The sequence below is a fragment of the Anopheles merus genome, chromosome 2R (assembly GCF_017562075.2).
Source record: "Anopheles merus strain MAF chromosome 2R, AmerM5.1, whole genome shotgun sequence".
Classification (NCBI taxonomy): domain Eukaryota; kingdom Metazoa; phylum Arthropoda; class Insecta; order Diptera; family Culicidae; genus Anopheles; species Anopheles merus.
The window spans coordinates 33087897-33106209 of NC_054082.1; the positions used below are offsets into that span (position 1 = coordinate 33087897).

The window sequence follows — 18313 nt, forward strand, 5'->3', positions numbered from 1 at the left end:
AAGAAGAAGAACTGGCAAAAACAAACGTGTAGAGTGCGACACTGGATAAAGAAGGAATTATTAAAGATGCACACACACACATGCATGCATGCAAATTAATACACACACACACACACACACTATACATGCAGGGCAATGCGTGAAGAAGAGAACTGTTGTGTGTGCAGGAAGGTGTGTGTGTGGGTCAGCGAATGAAAGGAAGAAAATGGAAGAAGAAAAAAAACAAAGTATATTACGAAAAGAAAAGGAGAAAATATTTGTAATTACTATTATTGATACATAAAAGTATAAATACACTTAGTTTTTTTAATTAAAATAAAAATTGAGAAAAAATGAAAAACTTAAACATTTGCCGTGTTTTCTTTTTGTTTGTTTTTGTTTCGCTCGTATCCGAAATCATCAACCATCCTTGAGACTAGAGAGGCAGAGAGAGAGAGAGCATGTCACGCCGTTTGGTTCCTCTTCTACTCGTTGCTATGGTAACACCGTCGACGTGGCAAAACCACCCTGTACCACGTGGCTCGCTGCGTTCAAACAGGAGAACAGGCAGCGAGGAGGAAGAATCTCCAGTACACGGGTACAGCTGCACCGAAAACGTATTTTCTCTCTCTCTCTCTCTCACTGGCAGAAGGCGACAGACGTAAGGAGCTGTCTGATTTAAAGTAACAGGAGAGCATCCGCAAGAGGAGGACACATTTAGCGGCAAGTAGCCATTTTAGTGTATGTGTATGTGTGCTCTCTTTCTCGCACGATCGGAACCCGAAATTTACCAGCTGCAATGCTGTTTGGGTAACAGGAGCGAATTCGCAGTAGGAGGATACTTTATCGGAATATCTCATTTTTTCATGTGTGTGTGTGTGTGTGTGGGCGAAAGCGATCCTCGCGCTCTGAAACGCGCTGGAAAACGCCAAAAGTAATACCAGGAGAACATCCCGATGAGGAGGTACCCGGCTAGTAGTAACCTTCCATTTTGCTCTACTATCGTTTTCTCTCTCTCACTCACTCTCGCATGCACGCCGATTGGTCAAATATGAAACTACTTACTGCAATGGCGCCCGTGCAAAACGGATCATGGCGGACATTCATTAGTATCTAAGCAAGCCATGTTTGGTGCTTTCTCTTTCTTTCACACGGTGGTTGCCTTGAACGGGTTGAACAATTGATAACACTTCCTTCGTGTGATTGGTGCAGCAAAATGCCTCATGGTGGCAGGACAAAATGGTGAGGAAACCGTCATCTAAAAACGATCGTTTCAAGCCGTGTTTGAGTAGTAGTTTACTTAGCTTTCATTTATTTCACTAAATCGTTTCACAATCATCTTAATTCATAAAGAAAACAGGAAACACAAAACAATAGCAACAAAAGTAGTAGTAGTAGTAGTAGTAGTAGTAGAAGTAGTAGTAGTAATAATGAATGGTAATGATGATAACAGTGCGAACGAAATGGAAATTGGAATGAAGGGAGAGAAGAAGAAAAACACAACCAATATACATTCTACTAATTCTGTTACGCGTCTCTGCAACGGCGCCTTTCTCTCTCTCTCTCTATCTCTCGGTTCCATTATAGATATAGTTACATAAATAAATACAAAATTTGCGATCGCATCTTCTGTCCGGGAGTGTCCGCATTGTCCACCGGGAAGCTTACGCAGGCTTGTGGACAATATCGATAGCAGCAGCAGCAGCAGCAGCAGCAACAGCAGGAGCAGCAACAGCTCCACCAGCAACGATCGAGAGCGAAGAGGCGGGAAAAACTTACCAAACCGGCTTTTGGGCCAGCACACACGATCACACGATCACGAGGACAGTGCGAACGAGTAAGAGACCGTGAAAGCTCAAACCTTCCGGGATTACGGCATCCGTTTCCGGTTGTTTCCCCCCTCCCTCCCTCTTCGAATCTGATTTCACTTTCAGCTGGATTGCGCGCGGGCTCTCGCACATTGACACTGATCTTGGCCACTGCTGCTACGTCTTCGTAATACACGTCGTACGCATTCTTTCCCCCCTTGTGTAGTCCTATGCTGTGTGTATGTTTTGTCTCTTCTTCTTCTTCTGCTGCTGTTGGGCTCTATTAAAACATAGATCTTTGCTGTACGAGATTGGCGGCGGGCATGGGAGACGTGTCATGTGGAGGAGCGCGGGCAGGAAGATCATGCTCAGTATCCGGCAAAGCTGAACGTCTGCTGGGACGGTTGAAAGTCGCCATAGTTGTGGTTGGCTGCCACCTCAATCTCCCCGCTGTTAATCTCATCCTCCGACGAGGCAAGCTCGTGCTGCTGCTGGTGCTGATGCTGCTTGCCAATCGATTTCGTGCTCGGACCGGCCTTACCGATCTTGGCCTGCAGCGTGTGGCTGCCGTGATCGATCGATTGGGCCACGTGCACGAGCGGGATGGCGGCGTGGGCTGCCGCTTCCGCCGCATTGTTCTGCGCTTCCTGGGCCGACGCGGCCGCCTTGTGGGCCGCCTCCTGCGTTGCCTCAAAGTCAACGCGGGCCGCATTCAGCTGCTCCTCCAGCGCTTCGACGCGCTGCTTGGCCGTACCGACCATCTGCGTTTGGGAGGCAAGCTCGGCCGCCGCCTCGCTAGCGCTCTGCTGTGCGTGTTCCGCCGCCACCTGCGCATTGTTCAGGGCGGACTGGAGCACCTGCACGTGGTTGAGCGCCTGCTGGGCTGCGTGCTGGGCCGCCTTGGCCGATCGTTTCGCTTGCTGGAGCTGCTGGATCTCGGCATCGAGCGCCTGGTGCGCCTCGAGGCTTTGCTGCTCCAGTCCCTGCAGCAGCACGTGCTTCCCGGCGAGGGCGGCCTGTGCCGTGGCGGCTGCCTGGGAAGCCGCCTGCGCGAGTGTGTTCTGCGCCACGTACGCAGCCTGCTTGGCTGCGGCATGCTGGTTAGCGACGGCCGAGTTGGCCTGATCGGCGGAACCCTGGGCGATCGAGCGGAGCCCACTGCCGGCACTGTAGCCCGATTTCGGTGAGTAGCTGCTGCCACCGTACAGGTGGCTACCGCTGCTGCTGCCGCCACCGCCACCCGAGAGTCCCGATTCGTACTCGTAGTCGTAGTCCTTCTTGCGGTCGACGGTCGAACGGGCCGCGATGCCATCTACCCGAGAGGAGGAGAGAGAACATCAAAAACGTGGCGAAAATTAAGCAAATTCAAATGCGATTGAGTATGTATGTGTATGTGTGTGTGCATACACACGGAATTCTCTATACCGTACCGATAGCGATCAGGCAAACCACCAATCCAACGGTGAGGGCGACGTTAACGGACTTCATGGTGGCGTTGGGGGTCGCGTCCACGGTCTCTGCGGAAGCTGCAAGTGAAATGCAAACCGAAAACGGAACTCGTTACTCGACGGTGGTGGCGGGCAAAGGTGGCGAAAATGTGGTTCGTGTACGTGTGTATGTGTGTGTCTGTTCGTTTATGCATGTCCGGAAAGTTGCGCAATGGTGTTACTTTTGCTGTTTCGTGTACGATTTGCGGAGAAAGGGATTGGGATTTCGGGAGGCAAGGAATTATGGCACGATTTTGCGAATGATTTAATAGCTACAATTACATGAGTAAGATCATGATTGATTGATGGGTTATTTTTTTTTTTTAGAAGCATGAATATGATTACACCAGTGTTTGTTTTCAGGGACAATCCACCGTGTCACCGTGCCGGATCTTGGCTTAAACTTTGAGGAAATAAATGAATTAAAGCTATTAAATTAATAATTGCAGAAAGAGAAACTAATTTAAATTGAATTTCTTTGATAACATGGTTTTCCAAAGGTTTTCGTAGTAGTGGGACACTTCCTTTCTTATAGGAAGTGAACTTCATGCGACATTGGACATTGGACTTCTATTGGAATTGTCAAACAAGGGTTTTATATATTCTAATTCCTATTAGATAATGATTATTTCAAGTAAGAAGGAGCCAGCAAAGTGCCCTACAGCTATGAGAACTTCTGGAAAACCCTGTAATTTTTGCATTTTCCACTGACACTGTTTGGAAAGCCTAAAGCGGCTCTAAATTAAAGCTTTGTTTTCAATAATTCAATGAGAATTGACGATCAGCATGTAAAGACACTGCCTTTAAAAGTAATTTGAACGATCCTTGTAGAACACTAAAGCCCTCAATTGCACAAACGCGTTTAACCCATACGATCACTTCCATGCCTCAACTAGTGTTGAAACAGAAGAGAGAGAGAGAGAGAGAGAGAGTAAGAGAGAGAGAGAGAGATAAAACAGAAAAACAATAAATGATTTTCACCCGCAATTGCAAAAGCTATAGCTCTACCGTTACTTATCACACGTGCCCACGGGCAAGGTAAAGATCGAAAGCTCCCCCTGTATCGTGTCTATCGTGTACACTTTCCCGCGTAGTGGAAAGCATATTGTTTGCTTTTTTGCTTTTGTTTGTCCTCAAAAAGAGACAAACGCCTACAAAACAGTGGAAGAAACCACTGGAGAAGCGCGTTCCGAAGCGCCTCTCTTCCTATTCCCAACAGCCACAATAAACCCTACGGCCCAACCGCTTTACTACTAAATCGTCCGCATAATCGATCGTAGTGGGCCATGAAAACGAATCAATTAAACACCGCTCGTGTGTAGTACTACACCCAAAATCTCGCCACACCAAAAACGCGCTCTAATCTTGGGCCCGCTTTTGGTCAGGGTTGCATAATGAAGTGTAATAAAACATCAAAAGATGAAAGAAGCAACAACAACAAAAAAAAACAACAGTATTGTTACAATACACATTATATCATTATTATCGATCGACACGGACGCTATATGGCGATCGGGTGGAACTGGTTCGATTAGCTTTGATTGATCTACCCCCAGCGTCCAGACGGCCCAACAATGGGGAAGCCCTGGACAATCCGGCCGCTTCGGTAGGACGGAGTGGGAGACATGGAAATGGAAATCTTTGCCAAATAAAAACACAAAAAGACCAGCATCACGCAGCACGGTACAACATGATGCTGAACCGGGAGAAATTAGGCGTTACAGTTTGACGTCAGTTAGTTGGTATGAGGCGGTTTTTACTTGTCTTACAGCACACCTTTCCGGTGATTTTAAAAGGACTGATTAATACGCTTGCCTAATGATCGTTTGAATTGCACGTTTTAGCTACTTCAAGCGCATTACAGGGTTTCCCAGGGGTGCTCATAGTTGTGGGACACTTCGTTGAATCTTTCGTATAGGAAGTGAACCTCATATGATGGCAATTGGTCTCTATGGTACCCTTTCCGGACAGGAGCATTGGAAATTGCTATTGGATTTGTCCAACAAGAGTGCTACAGAGTCCAATTCCAATTAGACGAAGTTAATTTCAGTTAAGAAAGAGTCAATAAAGTGTCGCACCACTATGAGAACTGCTGGAAAACCCTGTGGAAGTGCCATGAAACAAGTCCAATACATTGTTTGTCATTTAAAAACGAACAAACGACGAACCTTTCAAAACCATCTTTTAAAGGCAAAAAACTTAGCAAACAGCTCATGCCAATCAGTGCATGGCCGTTTGGCCGTTGTTAGAGATGACTGTTAAGGCCCTATGAAGAGGAGCCCCCGCAACAAATGTCCGGAGTGTAATGGACTTTCGCACTTTCACCTGTGTACATTGCACAGGCCTCCTTCACCTCCTTTGCGCGCCCGATGAGCCGCTTAATGTTGTTGTTTTTTTTTCGGCACCCCCGGAAAGCGGTCGGAAGTCACCGGTGTGGGCGCCCAATTCCGGCCATTTCCCCACTTTGTGCAAATGGCAAAGGTGGTTTTTTTTGTGTGCCAATGCAGTTCCTCAGGCTTGCGTTTTGCGATGAGTTTTTTTGGCTTTGCTTTGCTACCGATTCCGATATTTATGACGTGCCATGAAATGCGTCGAAAAGCGTTACTGACCGGTGGAAAGCCGGCCTGTGTTTTGTTTTTGGCGTTTGATGCATGGCATCTGGTGGTACCACAACGAGCAAAAAATATATGCCAGGTGGGGAAGGAGAAACAGAAAGAGAGTTTAGTTGGTTTGCAGCGAAACTGTTACACAACAACACTCCCCGCCGATCACCATCAACTCTCCATCTGGGGGGAAGACGATCCAGTAATGCTGATCGACCGATGATCGATATATGATGATTCACCGCCCCTAAAATGGTCCGTTATTACTATGTTACAAAACGCATATTTTGGGTGATGCGAAACAGCCGAAAAGAGCCGGAACGGTCGCATGAAAACTGATCATGCTAACACACAGCGGTTACTGAGAAATAATGATTTTTTATTCTTTTTTTTTTCAAATATAATGTGAACGAGGAAGAAGGAAGCGTTTCTTTTTCTTTTAATTGAATACTTAAAATGTGCTCCATTAAGTTGATTTAACACACACGCAATACAGCCAAAATGGGACAACTGATTGCGGCATTATGGACCGTTGCTTTGTGGCAATGCATTTTGGGTAGCAAATTTGCCATTTGAAAACAATCTCTTCTTCCCTAGCAAATTGTTTTGAATGTATTGCAATTTTGTTGATTGTTTTATTATACCAATAAAATGGATAAATACAGTGGAACGCCATCAGGGCTCGACCTCGCCCGGATACTGGAAAAATACGAATAATGAGTCAAAGTGTAAATTTTATCTCAAATTCCTGAATTTGTTTTGAGTTTTTTTATTATGTTGGTGAAACCTAGTAAATTTTTATTATCTTCATGTTTTGCGTCAAGAATATTTGAAATTTGCCTTGAATTATAGCGTTTTCTGTTATGACAATGTGCTCTGATAACCGCTTTTTTTGTTTTCAAATATCATCCTCAGTTCGAAATGTCATCTTTGTATTGGACTTTCGTTTCTCAACAGCCAAATAAACAAATAAACGAATAGCCGGATAAAAGGTACCCGAATAAACGGCGCTCTACTATCATATCAATTAAATAGAACGGATTTTACTTTATTCGTAAACGAGCTTTTTACATGATCAAATGTTGGTTGAATGATTTAATGCTCAAAGCATACAAGTAAAAAAAAAAAAACAAAAAATTAACAGCACTTCAATTACACTATTGTAATTTAGTAACAACTAAAATTATTTTTTTAATACGACGTAAAACTACCTCAGACTCAACAGGGGCAGTTAAATTTCATTGTAAACATTATTGTACCGCAGGTAACATATCTAACTATTAATCGAAAACCTGATTTACACTAAACTCTACATACCACAAATGTAATTACTCCGGAATACGTTGCTCAAACAGCACCGATACACACAGCACAACAAATTGCGTTCGTTCACTTTTCTCCGTATCTGTATCGATCACAAACCACCCACAGCGGTAGTACCACTTCCGGCGTTAATTATGCTCAACGAGCGAACTGCACAGCGATAATATAGTGACCGAATTGCAAACAAAGCACACGGTAACACACTGCAAACTGCACGAAGCAAACGCACCAACCGAGAGATGTACTTGACCACAACCACCGTCCTATCAATCGAACCGACAAATCGCTAATGCTGCCTTCCGACTTCGATCGGGCGCATTTTTATAGATGCACCACAAACCAACAGCAAGCCTACCTCCCTTTTCGGTTCGTCTTGGACGTGCGAAAAAAAAAACCGGCAGCAGCAGCTGTAGGACGAGACAAAAAAAAACCAAACCACAGCAAGCTGTGCGCTGCTATCTTTGCCCGGTTTCGCTCATCGGGTTTTGTTTTGCTTCGATCGTTTTCCACTACCACCACCACCACCACCACCACTCTCTCACTCTCTCTCTCTCTCTCTCTCTCTCTCTCTCTCTCTCTCTCTCTACTAAGGTTCCGCAAGGCTTACTACGCACGAATTGGATGTGTGAAAAACGGGAGATGAATTGAAATGGCAACTGCACAGCGCTTGCCGGTTGCTTCTCGCTTTGCTTCGGCTTTTCCCCGCACAAACACACGCACCCGCGTTTTTGCTTCCACAGTTTGCCACCTCACCCCCTCCTCTCCTCGACTGGTTGATAGTTTTTCCCGTTCGTTGGTTAGTTCGTTCGTGCAGTTCCTTTCACCGGCCGGGTGGGGTGACCACTTCGGCACACACAGAGAGGCACGTGCTGCCGAAAAAAACGAAAGCGATGACTCCACCACCGTCCAGCAGCACTATGGGGGGGGTTGGGTGGTCGTGGAAGTGGAAGTGCATAATTATTGTTACAAAAAAAGATTTTCATACGAGAATATAATCTATGCTGAAGTGCTCCTTAGCCGCTGCTAAATTGATGTAATTTTCGTCCATCCAATTACTAAACTAAAGATCCAGTTTTTCTCAGGCAAATATCCTTACATCGTAACTGTAGATTGCAATGTAGATTGCAATGAAATCTGAGGATTGCTCCATTCGTAGAGGATGGATTTATCACAGTCATGATATCTTTACGAATCGTCCCGAATTTCATTAACACTTAAGAGCATACCTTTCAACCACATCTCTCTCCACAGTCCGAACAAAGCAATACTATTTATGTACGGACGACTGATAGGCACTTCAGTTTATGTTCATGGTTGAAACTGAACTGCGCTAAATTAGTTAACGTAACATCATGTTGAAATGTATAAAAATTGCGAAAACTGGAGTATGTATTTCTCTAGGTGATCTTAATCAAGTTGCCCTTGGTTTGGTTGTGCTGATAGTTGGGCGAACATTTTGGAACGTTTCAAGCGATCATTCGATTTCTTAGATTGAATTAATCATTCAGGTTTAATACTCCTAACTTATTCTCATCCTCAAATGTATATACCGTAAACGCTATTTTTTTAAATCCCCCCCAGGTGTTGCATATATGTCCCACACGATCCTCACCGTGCCGAACGCATGCAAATGATCTCCTCGTGTGCGATCACAGTTCTTCAAGTACACACACACAAACCACAATCGAGCCAAGAAAATCAAGAAAACAAGGTGTCAGAAGAGAGGAGCGTCCTGACTTTTAAGCCGTTCCGGATTGCGACGAGCACGCATTGCGATTCAAAATTTGACCGGGTAAGTGTGCGCCCGGTAAAACATGAACTTCCTTAGTCCGCGTGTGCAGACCCCATCCCAAACCATTTCCGCAGACACACACACACACGTACAAGAAAGGCGTCATAAAACCGCGAAAAAGGGGGTTTGTTTTTTGTTTTCGATTGTTTTGTGCATTCGTTGCAGGGGTTGGTTTGAAGCTCCCGGGCGTAGACTTCGAGGGTCCACGAGCACCCTTTTGTTTGTGTTTTGCTTCGCGCGATCGCGATCTTGCCGTGTACGTGCAGAGGGTTTGGTTCGATTGTTTCGACTGCACCCATACGCACGGCACTGCATCCTCTCGATAAGATAACTTCACTTAAATTCGTTTCCCCTTACAAACGCGTGAAATTCATCCCAAAAGGAAGCCCATTTTCCAAACAAGCGCCCGGTTTCGTTTGATCATTAAATTTTGCACACACACTGAAGCCCTCGTAAGAAGACCACTCACCATGTACTTCTGCCCCAACCATAAAAGAGAGAAAAAGCAAACGGTTCCGGCATCTTCAATCATAGGAAAATAACGCTCGGACATTATGGCCGGGACGATCGTAGCTTTGCTAATCTTATCGGTAAAGCTCCAGCAAACGGGGTGCCCAACCAAACGAGGTGCGAAAAAAGCGAAAACCAAATAATAGCAGTAGCAGCAGCAGCAGCTACAGAAAGAAACTAGCCAAACAAACGTTTCTCCGTCCAGCCGGAAAACTAGCGCCAAAGGGATGCACATGATTACATGAGGGTTGCTGATGTTGTTTATCCTATTGCGCAATCCGCAGCGTGTGGCGCATCCGTACGGCGCATTGTCGCGCCAGAGCTGTTAACGGTGCCGCCGTCCGCCTGGTCACCGTTCACTACTGGTTCATGAAAACATGTACGTACGTTTTTTGTTCCCCCCGTTCCACACTGATAGTGTATGTGTGGCGCGTGTGATTGACTTCAATTCGATTCCTAATTCCCCAAATCTTTTAAGCGTTCGTTACACCGTACGGGGCGTCGTGAACGCCACCCATTTGAGCAGTTCCACTGTCCATACTTCAAACCGGTGCACACCATTTGGACATAAAGGGAGGAAGCAAACAACACATTACCCCCGGTAGGGTGTAGTGGATAATACGCGCGCGATAAATGTTTATCTCAGGGGAAATAGTACTTGATTAATGATTGCTCTGCCGGGGATGCTGATGATAATGATGATGATGGGGCGTAGTGGCGTTTCGTAACATTTGCCCAAAATGTTGTGTACTTTCTGGCGTACTTAGGAGCTGTCCGATTGTTATGATCACGGCGCACCATAATAATAATGCTTACTTCAACGCCACCATGGCGTTTATTAGAGAGACTATTGGAGTATCTGTGTATCCGTCGCACCACTCTGGCGGTTGGTTGGATCTCCCCTGGGGATCTTATCACGTACACACGAGTATGATAGTGATCTTGGATCAGGAAATTGTATCACGTTCTCTTTCGTTGCTGACCCAATTCTTATGATATAGGAGTGAAATTGGAGCAATCGTTGCTAGCATTTCACAACAACGACTCGGAGTTACTTGCAATTCTGGAAGCGAAATTGCAATGTGATGCAAGGCGCCAAGAAGTAACTAGCAAAACTGGCTATTTATTTATGTTGATCAACCATGCGATCAAAAGTACGTGCCGAATTACATTCGCCAAGCATCAAGCCGGCAAATTTAGCTGATATCTTTCCTGGATGGATGAAGGGATACGATCATCTCAATCCCTGAGATACTAACAGATCACGGCTGTCTAATGCAACAGGCAAAGATTAAGACATAGAATTTAAGATCATGGACTTGCTTTTTGATGTAATAGTTTCATAGGAAAGGATAGGACGATCCTTCCATTTACTGGACTGCGTTCCCTATCCTGATGTAAGTGGCCTATCCTGAAAGTAAGTGGCACATAGCGCAAAGACCGTCCGAATAAAAAGAACTTGGTAATCTGATTACAATCATGGCTTTAAGAACCTAGAATGGACCGTCCCCCCGTAGCAAGGGCGGATAGTCAGCAGACTGGGTGGTACTGAATAAGTGGGAGACGTTACGCCACACAGAAGAATTGGATAACATATACGCTTGCAGTGCCAAAGAAGGAGGAAAAGTTGTAAGGAGATTCAATATATATATTGCTTAAAAAATTTTAAGATACAATCTTATGCATATTCCAATTAAGTGTTGGATTTAATGAAATCTTGTTAAATTGCTTCTTGAACCATTATAGATCTTTAATATTAATTGCAACCCTGTTCCACTTTGACTGATAGGCTCTGATGGCCTTGAACATTGGCCTTTCCGAAGAAAGTCACGTGAAACGATAACGTATAAATTATTCATTTCCAACTCTAAAAGGCTTACTAAAAGGCTTATGAGTATGTTTTCACTCATCAAAACAATTGATAATTTTCGGCTTTTGATTCACATTTTCGCACTACCGCACTACGTCATCCAGTCCCAGGTAAGAAGGTGACGATAATGATCGCGCATCGCACAACCAAACGGCTTCGCAAAATTGAATTGCCAACTCAACTGGTTTGTATCACGAACCTCAAAGATACACATGTCTTTTTTTAGATAAACATACACCGTTAAATGCATTGTATGGTTCCAATCATAACGCGGTGTAAATAACACAGCTTATGGTGGAAAATGAAAGTGATTGCCTTTAAATATGCTCTACACGTTTTATAAGCTCACGGGCGTTGTGGCGGTGTGTTAAATAAGGGTGTAACATTAATTAAATTAACCATCCAAGAAATGCTATGCTGGAGGTAGAATTGAAGGGGCAAAGAATAATTCCAGGCCCCTCACATTGTAAGCCACGGTCCATTCCACTTCCTCCGCAGCATAGATGCATTCATTTCCTGCCGCTGGCCAAATTATGCCGAAACTTCACTTCACTTTTTCGGTGCGTGTTTCGCCGGGTTATTTATTTGATGCAATTATTTTGCCGTTACCTTTCGGCTCGTCTAATGCGTGGGTTGGTTCTTGGTTGGTACAAAAATAACACACATCTAGCCGCGAACGACGACGGGGCACATCGACGGCCAACAGCTCGATTGCACAACCAAAGGGAAGTAGTAGCACCAAATGGGTTTAGCAGTGCGTAGCATGCTTAGTAATTTATTTCGCACTGGAATAGCACACATTTATAGTTAAATGTATCTGTGGAAGCTACCGGTAAGTCTAAATCGGGAAGGAAATTTGGATGCGATCCTTTAACTGAAGCATTCTTAGTTATGGGAATTTGCATAAAGATCTTTTAGATTTCGTACAGGATCTTCTCGTTCAGGACGATTGCCAACAAGTACACACCAGAGCACAGACCAGAGTCCAAAATCTTCAGTTAATTAGAAATATCAATACATCATATCTCGGATAGATCGACACGGAACATTGGTTGAACGTTTTCCGGTTGACCTGTGGCGCGTGTGAGCCCTTTCGAATGAATCTGCATCTAACCATCGGACCGAGGGCGTTGGACCGCTGACGTTGACCATTACTGAGCCTCAGTAGTTACCCTGTTCCGTTACGTCAGGAGTAGTAGTAGTAGTCTCGAACACAAAGGCACCCGCTAGGCCATCCTTTCCTTCGTATCATCCGATCATACACGGTGGCGCGGTGGCATCGGTAATTCGGATGTTTGAAAATGTTTGCCAGCCCTTATCGCTTAAATGCAACTCAAACCGAGCGCAACATCCACCCGCCATCCCTTGGATGTGTAGATAACGCTCGGTTACGGGTTTTCTTTCGCACCCTTTCGATACCTTTCTATTTCACTTGTCGGGGGGTCATTTTAATACAATTTTCCATATACATGAACCTCTGTCCGACACATGGATGCTTCGGTTGGGTAAGTTTGGAGATTGTATCGTACAATAAAAAAAAACACAGGAGGAGACAAACAATCATCCAATCCATCTTCGGCGATCAATTAGATAATTGGCAAATGGTTTCATTTTCACTTTTCACGTATGTGTGTATGTGTGTGAGTTATGTTTCGGATCGATCGTGGATTATGGATGAAATGTTGGTAGAGATCGAACGAGCAAGATCATGTGTGACTGAGTGTATAATGATTGAAAAGAAAAGTTAAAAAACAGCTCCTCTACCGACCAAAACAGCAGCGTCCGGCGCGGCCCAATCAGCCGGAATGAGGTGCAATCGAAGCGATTGATTGATTTGATAAAATTTTGCGTAATTTTCTTTTAATTCTCCTCTCCGTGCATAACGGACAGGGGAGATGCGCGTTTGCAATGAAGTTCCACGAGGAGCATCCAGCCAATGGATATCATTAGTTTTGTTAACATAATTCAATTATCCTTCATTAAATTAAAAAGTGGCAGTAATGATTGTAAACAGAGTTATGACCGACGTTCGGAGGTTTAGCATGACGATAAGCGCCTTTTTTGATAATAAACTGTACAGAAGACTGTAGTTTTATTATTTATTCGCCCCTAATTTCGCATTACGCCTAATGCTTGACACCAAATGGTTTGGTTACGTTTACTACCTTTAGCGTAATAATCATCAATCCTACTGCCGAAATCGAGTGAAATAGTTTTCTAAGTAAACCATGTTGCAGAAGCAAAATAGCTAATAATACCAGTCGACATTTATCAGCAATTAAATAACAAAATATGATTGAAAAAGATATTACAGTGGAGCGCCGTTTATCCGGGTACCTTTTATCCGGCTTTCCGTTTATCCGTTCTGTTGAGAAATGACAGTTCAATACAAAGGTGACATTGCATTATGAGGAGGATATTTGAAAAAGCGATTATAAGAGCATATTTCCATTACAAAAACAAACTAATTCATGGCAAATTTCAAATATTCTCATTGGAAAAACATGAAATTAGTAACAACTGGGTTATTTTTATCAAAAAATAAGAAAATTTTCCAAGACTTAATCAGGAATTGGTGATAAAATACAGTCATTATCCGATATACGCTATCGTACGGGACCGAGCGCAATAGCGTATCTCGAGTTTTCGCGTATAGCGGATTCCTATGGAAAAATAGTTTACACTACCGGTTCGAGGGTTGAAAAATATCGCCACAGAGTTTTGCATTAAAGTTTTTTGTTATACAATAGGTATCTTTTGCACAAATTTAATGAAAATGCATTAAGAACATTAAAGAAATTCAAAAAGAGCATAACATATTTCAAAAAATTAAAATATTTGCAAAAAACACATGGAGCTGTCAAATTTAAAGGAATCGCGTACTACGAATTCGCGTATATCGAGTATCGCGTACTGCGGATAATTCCTGTATATCATTTGACTCATTATCCGTGTTATTCGCATATTCGGGCGAGGTCAAGTCCCGAGAAGCCCGGATAAACGGCGCTCCACTGTATACTGGAACTATTTTTTTCTCGAAACATTCAAATATTTGGTTGGCGACTGTGCTCAAAATAACAATTCGGGATGCCCTATCGCAAAAAAGAAACTAAGTTATATTTCAAAATTTCAAAATTACCATCTATATACTTAATTCCACATCTAAAATTCGCGCGTAACTTTTTTCAATTTCGGCATTTTGATTATTTTTTCGTTTCCCACCAGCAACAGTAATTTTAAAATACAGATCAAACTTATTTGCAGGGGTAAGAATGATACATTTCAATTCGATTCCTACCCCCGCCAATGCGCTGTCACGTTGACTTACAGCTTTCTGCACACTTTGACCAAGGTTAACACAACACTCGCTGACTTTATTTACAAAAAAAGCTGCCGAAACAACGCGTCCGCCACTCTCGTATTTCGCCTGGCCGAGCATTGATAATTGATTTCCAGTTTTCATTATTTAAACACGTATTTGACCTTATGGTAATAGTTTTTGGAGGATATACCTCTAAATTCTTTTGTGTAACGAATGTTTTTAATTACGCCAAACTCAAATTCCATGCACAAATGGACGTATACCTAGTGTGATTTGGTTATGCATAAGCGGTTTACAGTAAAGAAAGTGTAAAAAAGTGTATTTTTTCCCGATGAAACCCACTACAATTGATATTTACACCTCGCCAGTGAACGAACGTAAAGCTACGATAAACTAATACGCAGAGAGCGACCCATCTCGACTCGAATAGAAAGTATCACCAATTCTCCAGTCCAATCCGCCATCAACACAAACTGCACGAACATGAATGTTCTGGAGCAGTTCAAAGCGACACCCCTGACGCTCACCAAACTCCCTGCATCCTTCATCGAAGCAAATCCAACCGAAAGCGGACAAGTGGTAAGAGCTTGCAATAGGAAAAGAAGGGGATTAGAACGGACCCCATTTTTTTAATCATTCCGTGTTTGCTTTTGTCTGTTTGCAGCCTTCGGATCATCTGCAGAGCACCACACGGCAACCATTCGGGTCGAGCAATGTGTACAAAACAAGCATTCTTCACTACCGCGTCCTGGCCGAAGGGGACGATGTTAAGACAGTGTATGAGGTCGCAATAAAGCTTCCACCGGTGAGCTGAACACGTGCTTTATCAATCGAAAACACGCTCTAACAAATGTCTGAATATTTTTATTGTTTTTGCAGAATATGGAAGAGGAATATTTCCCCGGTGATGCAATCGGCATCCTCACCTACAACCTGGCCAGCGAAGTGGACTACGTGCTGGACCGGTTGCATCTGCTCGAATCGGCCGACCAAACGTACGAAGTGAAGCTGGCGAAACCGGTCAAGAAGAAAAACCCCGAGCTTCCCCACTACGTGCCGAAGTACGTCACGCCGCGGCGCCTCCTGTCGGAGTGCTTGGATATTCGAATTACGCCGCGCAAAGGGTTGCTTCAGGCCATGGCCAGTTGTACGGCGGACGAGTGTGAAAAACGGTTGCTCGAAATCCTAGCCTCGAAGGAGGGTTCTAACCTGTACAATGAGCTGATTCTGAAGAACGAAATGAACTTCCTGCACGTGCTCAAGTACGTCGCCACGTGTAAACCTCCGCTAGCGATGCTGATTGAGCATCTGCCACGGCTCCAGGCACGCCCGTACTCGATAGCGAGCTACGGACGGGAGAACCACATTCGCATCGCGTTTGCAATGCTGAACGATGGGCAAGTTGGTATTACGACGCACATGCTCGAGAGCAAGCTGCTGCATCCGGGCAAGTGGGATAAGTATCTGTACATGTATCTGCGGCAGCTGAAGCCCGTCTTTAACTATCGCGAGGAGGATCTCGAGCGGAACATTATCATGATCGGACCCGGGACGGGTATTACGCCGTACATTGGCTTCCTGGAGTATCGCAAGCAGGCGAAGGGTGGCTCCACCCGGAAGACGAAAATGGGTTCGGCCTGGTTGCTGACCAGCTGCCGGTACCAGGACCGCAACTATCTCTACGAGAACGAACTGAAGGGTTTCATGCAGGCCGGTGTGTTGGATCGATTGCATGTGGCGTCGTCTCGGGACGAGGACAGCCAGTACAAGTACGTGCAGGACATTATCGAGGATAGGAAGGAGGAGCTGGTCGAGCTGCTGCTTGACGATGCCACCAAGCTGTACCTCTGCGGGGAGGGGCGCACCATGTTGCCCCGCATTCAGGACACGATAGTGACGTGCATGAGCAAGGTAAAGTCTATGCCGAAATCGGAAGCGGCCGATCTGCTGGCGGAGTATCGAAAGTCGGGCAAGTATCTGTACTACTCGATGATTCGATACTGATACGGGTAGATTCACCCCTATGTGTAGAAAAGTCATTGCATGTATAAAAACAGAAAATCCCATATTTATAACTGACAACCGCTGATTAGTTTTTAATAAACGATTTCGGACGTTCTAGTGTCTGTCAATGTTGGGTTGTTTACCAATACCATTTACCCATTGCCGTTGAAAATGTTAATTAGAATCGGATTTGATACCAAAGTAAGTAACATACCTGAGCATAGGAAAACCGTCGGAAAGCGTCGGCTTCAGGCGTACCTCTATTTTATTGCTTCACTTTCTTCTTCAACTGCCGGTACATTTCTATGACATTTTGCTGTTCCCGTTCAATCTTCATTCTCGCCGCGATCGGTAGCTTCTTGCGCTTTCCTTTGAGATCTACTTTCGTTTCTTTTTCCTTCTTTTTGGACGATTTCTTCAGCACCGGCTCCTCTTCCTCTGCTTGTTTTTGTCCAAGCAATGAGCTCAGCAGCAGACTTTTGCTTCCAGGCTGAAAAGGCAAGAGAAACAACGATTATTTCAAACGATACTCTTTTGCCGTGTGAATATTGCTCAACCTACCCGTGGTGCACCTTCCCTGGTGGCTCGCCGGGGTAGTGTGTGCAGTGATGGCGGTTCCTTTACTACCTCGCCGAACGGCACCCGTTCGTACTGGAACTCTTTCAGCAGCAGATCTTCCTCCTCTCGTCGTCGTTCTAGCGCTTTCTGCTTCTTCAGTGCCTTCTGTTCCGCTAACTGCGCTTTGCGCGTTTTGGCAGCATCGGCCGCCTTACTTTTCCTCGCCCCAGTCTTGCCCGAGCTTTCATCGCTTATTTTTTGCAACATACCATCCACCTCGATGCCCTTCCGTTTGACTACTCGAATTGCTCCGGATTTGTCATCGTGCTCCACCTCCACGCCAAATTTGGTACCAATCCGGGCCTCTACCTCGCGGTCCTCCTGCACCCTTCCGACACGGTTCAGGAACGCCTCCTCCGATTCCCGGGGACGCTTTTCGATTACCGTGCTGCCTATGCGTAGTTTTGACTTTTGCTTTGAACGGCTGGTCTTTTGATTTGGCTGGCTGGCTTCATTGGCCATGGCCATGAATCGCTTGAAACGGTTCGACACTTCTTGCACATCGTGTTCCTTCGGTGGATTGTTTATCTTATCTTTCATGCTGCCAAGTGGGATGGAAACGAAATCAATGTAAATTCATCGTTTATTAACAAAATGCGTTGTTGTTTACTTACGAAGCTTCCTTCTCGGCGAGCCGTTTCAGCGGATCACGAACACCATGCCGCTTTGGAACTGGGATTTTACGATGCGTTGGCCCAAATCGTCCCATTCTGCAGCAGATATATTGGAATTTTGTCTGTACGAATCGAAGTAATTGGGTTCAAATTGAGTTTATGACTGTTTGGAACAGTTTTATCAAGCAAACGAGTCCACTTGTTGGCTCTTCTCGGGAAAGCAGTTTATCAACAACATTGCACCGCATGCGAGCGAGGACTGCCATCTTTGACAATTTGCAACGAATAACGCGTGCTGGCAACACTTCTCTTTTCAAATTTCCCTACCGCACGAATTTTCATCGATGCAAAGAACATTATCAAACCCTATGAGTTGATTTAAA

General features: G+C 44.7%; 3 protein-coding genes across 4 annotated transcripts; 1 reads left to right on the top strand and 2 right to left on the bottom strand.

Moving 5' to 3' along the window:
* Window positions 1-1492: 1492 nt before the first annotated feature.
* LOC121589426 (ankyrin repeat and KH domain-containing protein mask-like) lies at window positions 1493-16983 on the bottom strand. 2 transcript variants are annotated; one of them, XM_041908349.1, is made up of 3 exons: window positions 16913-16983; window positions 3218-3313; window positions 1493-3099 (listed from the first exon to the last, which is right to left on the bottom strand). In XM_041908349.1, the coding sequence occupies exons 2-3, from the start codon at window positions 3273-3275 to the stop codon at window positions 2156-2158; spliced, it is 1002 nt and encodes a 333-aa protein (XP_041764283.1). In that variant the 5' UTR covers window positions 3276-3313; window positions 16913-16983; the 3' UTR covers window positions 1493-2155. The 2 variants fall into 2 exon arrangements, with proteins under 2 accessions (XP_041764283.1, XP_041764282.1); XM_041908348.1 differs by lacking the exon at window positions 16913-16983 and adding an exon at window positions 7195-7641.
* On the top strand, window positions 14750-16853 carry LOC121589425 (methionine synthase reductase). The gene is made up of 3 exons (XM_041908347.1): window positions 14750-15273; window positions 15359-15499; window positions 15574-16853. Exons 1-3 carry the CDS (start codon window positions 15178-15180, stop codon window positions 16696-16698), a joined length of 1362 nt encoding a protein of 453 aa, XP_041764281.1. The 5' UTR covers window positions 14750-15177; the 3' UTR covers window positions 16699-16853.
* LOC121589428 (coiled-coil domain-containing protein 137) lies at window positions 16918-18201 on the bottom strand. The gene is made up of 3 exons (XM_041908350.1): window positions 17931-18201; window positions 17260-17857; window positions 16918-17188 (listed from the first exon to the last, which is right to left on the bottom strand). The coding sequence occupies exons 1-3, from the start codon at window positions 18023-18025 to the stop codon at window positions 16964-16966; spliced, it is 918 nt and encodes a 305-aa protein (XP_041764284.1). The 5' UTR covers window positions 18026-18201; the 3' UTR covers window positions 16918-16963.
* Window positions 18202-18313: the final 112 nt, after the last annotated feature.

What these genes read in the sequence shown, in the direction of transcription:
- LOC121589425 (XM_041908347.1), top strand. Translation starts at nt 15,178, where the DNA reads ATGAATGTTCTGGAGCAGTTCAAAGCGACACCCCTGACGCTCACCAAA. An exon ending in CAACCGAAAGCGGACAAGTG is followed by an intron (nt 15,274 to 15,358) that starts GTAAGAGCTTGC and finishes GTCTGTTTGCAG; the next exon opens with CCTTCGGATCATCTGCAGAG. An exon ending in TCGCAATAAAGCTTCCACCG is followed by an intron (nt 15,500 to 15,573) that starts GTGAGCTGAACA and finishes TTGTTTTTGCAG; the next exon opens with AATATGGAAGAGGAATATTT.
- LOC121589428 (XM_041908350.1), bottom strand. Translation starts at nt 18,025, where the DNA reads ATGGGACGATTTGGGCCAACGCATCGTAAAATCCCAGTTCCAAAGCGG. An exon ending in CTCGCCGAGAAGGAAGCTTC is followed by an intron (nt 17,858 to 17,930) that starts GTAAGTAAACAA and finishes CCCACTTGGCAG; the next exon opens with CATGAAAGATAAGATAAACA. An exon ending in CCAGGGAAGGTGCACCACGG is followed by an intron (nt 17,189 to 17,259) that starts GTAGGTTGAGCA and finishes TTGCCTTTTCAG; the next exon opens with CCTGGAAGCAAAAGTCTGCT.
- LOC121589426 (XM_041908349.1), bottom strand. Translation starts at nt 3,275, where the DNA reads ATGAAGTCCGTTAACGTCGCCCTCACCGTTGGATTGGTGGTTTGCCTG. An exon ending in GGTTTGCCTGATCGCTATCG is followed by an intron (nt 3,100 to 3,217) that starts GTACGGTATAGA and finishes CCTCTCGGGTAG; the next exon opens with ATGGCATCGCGGCCCGTTCG.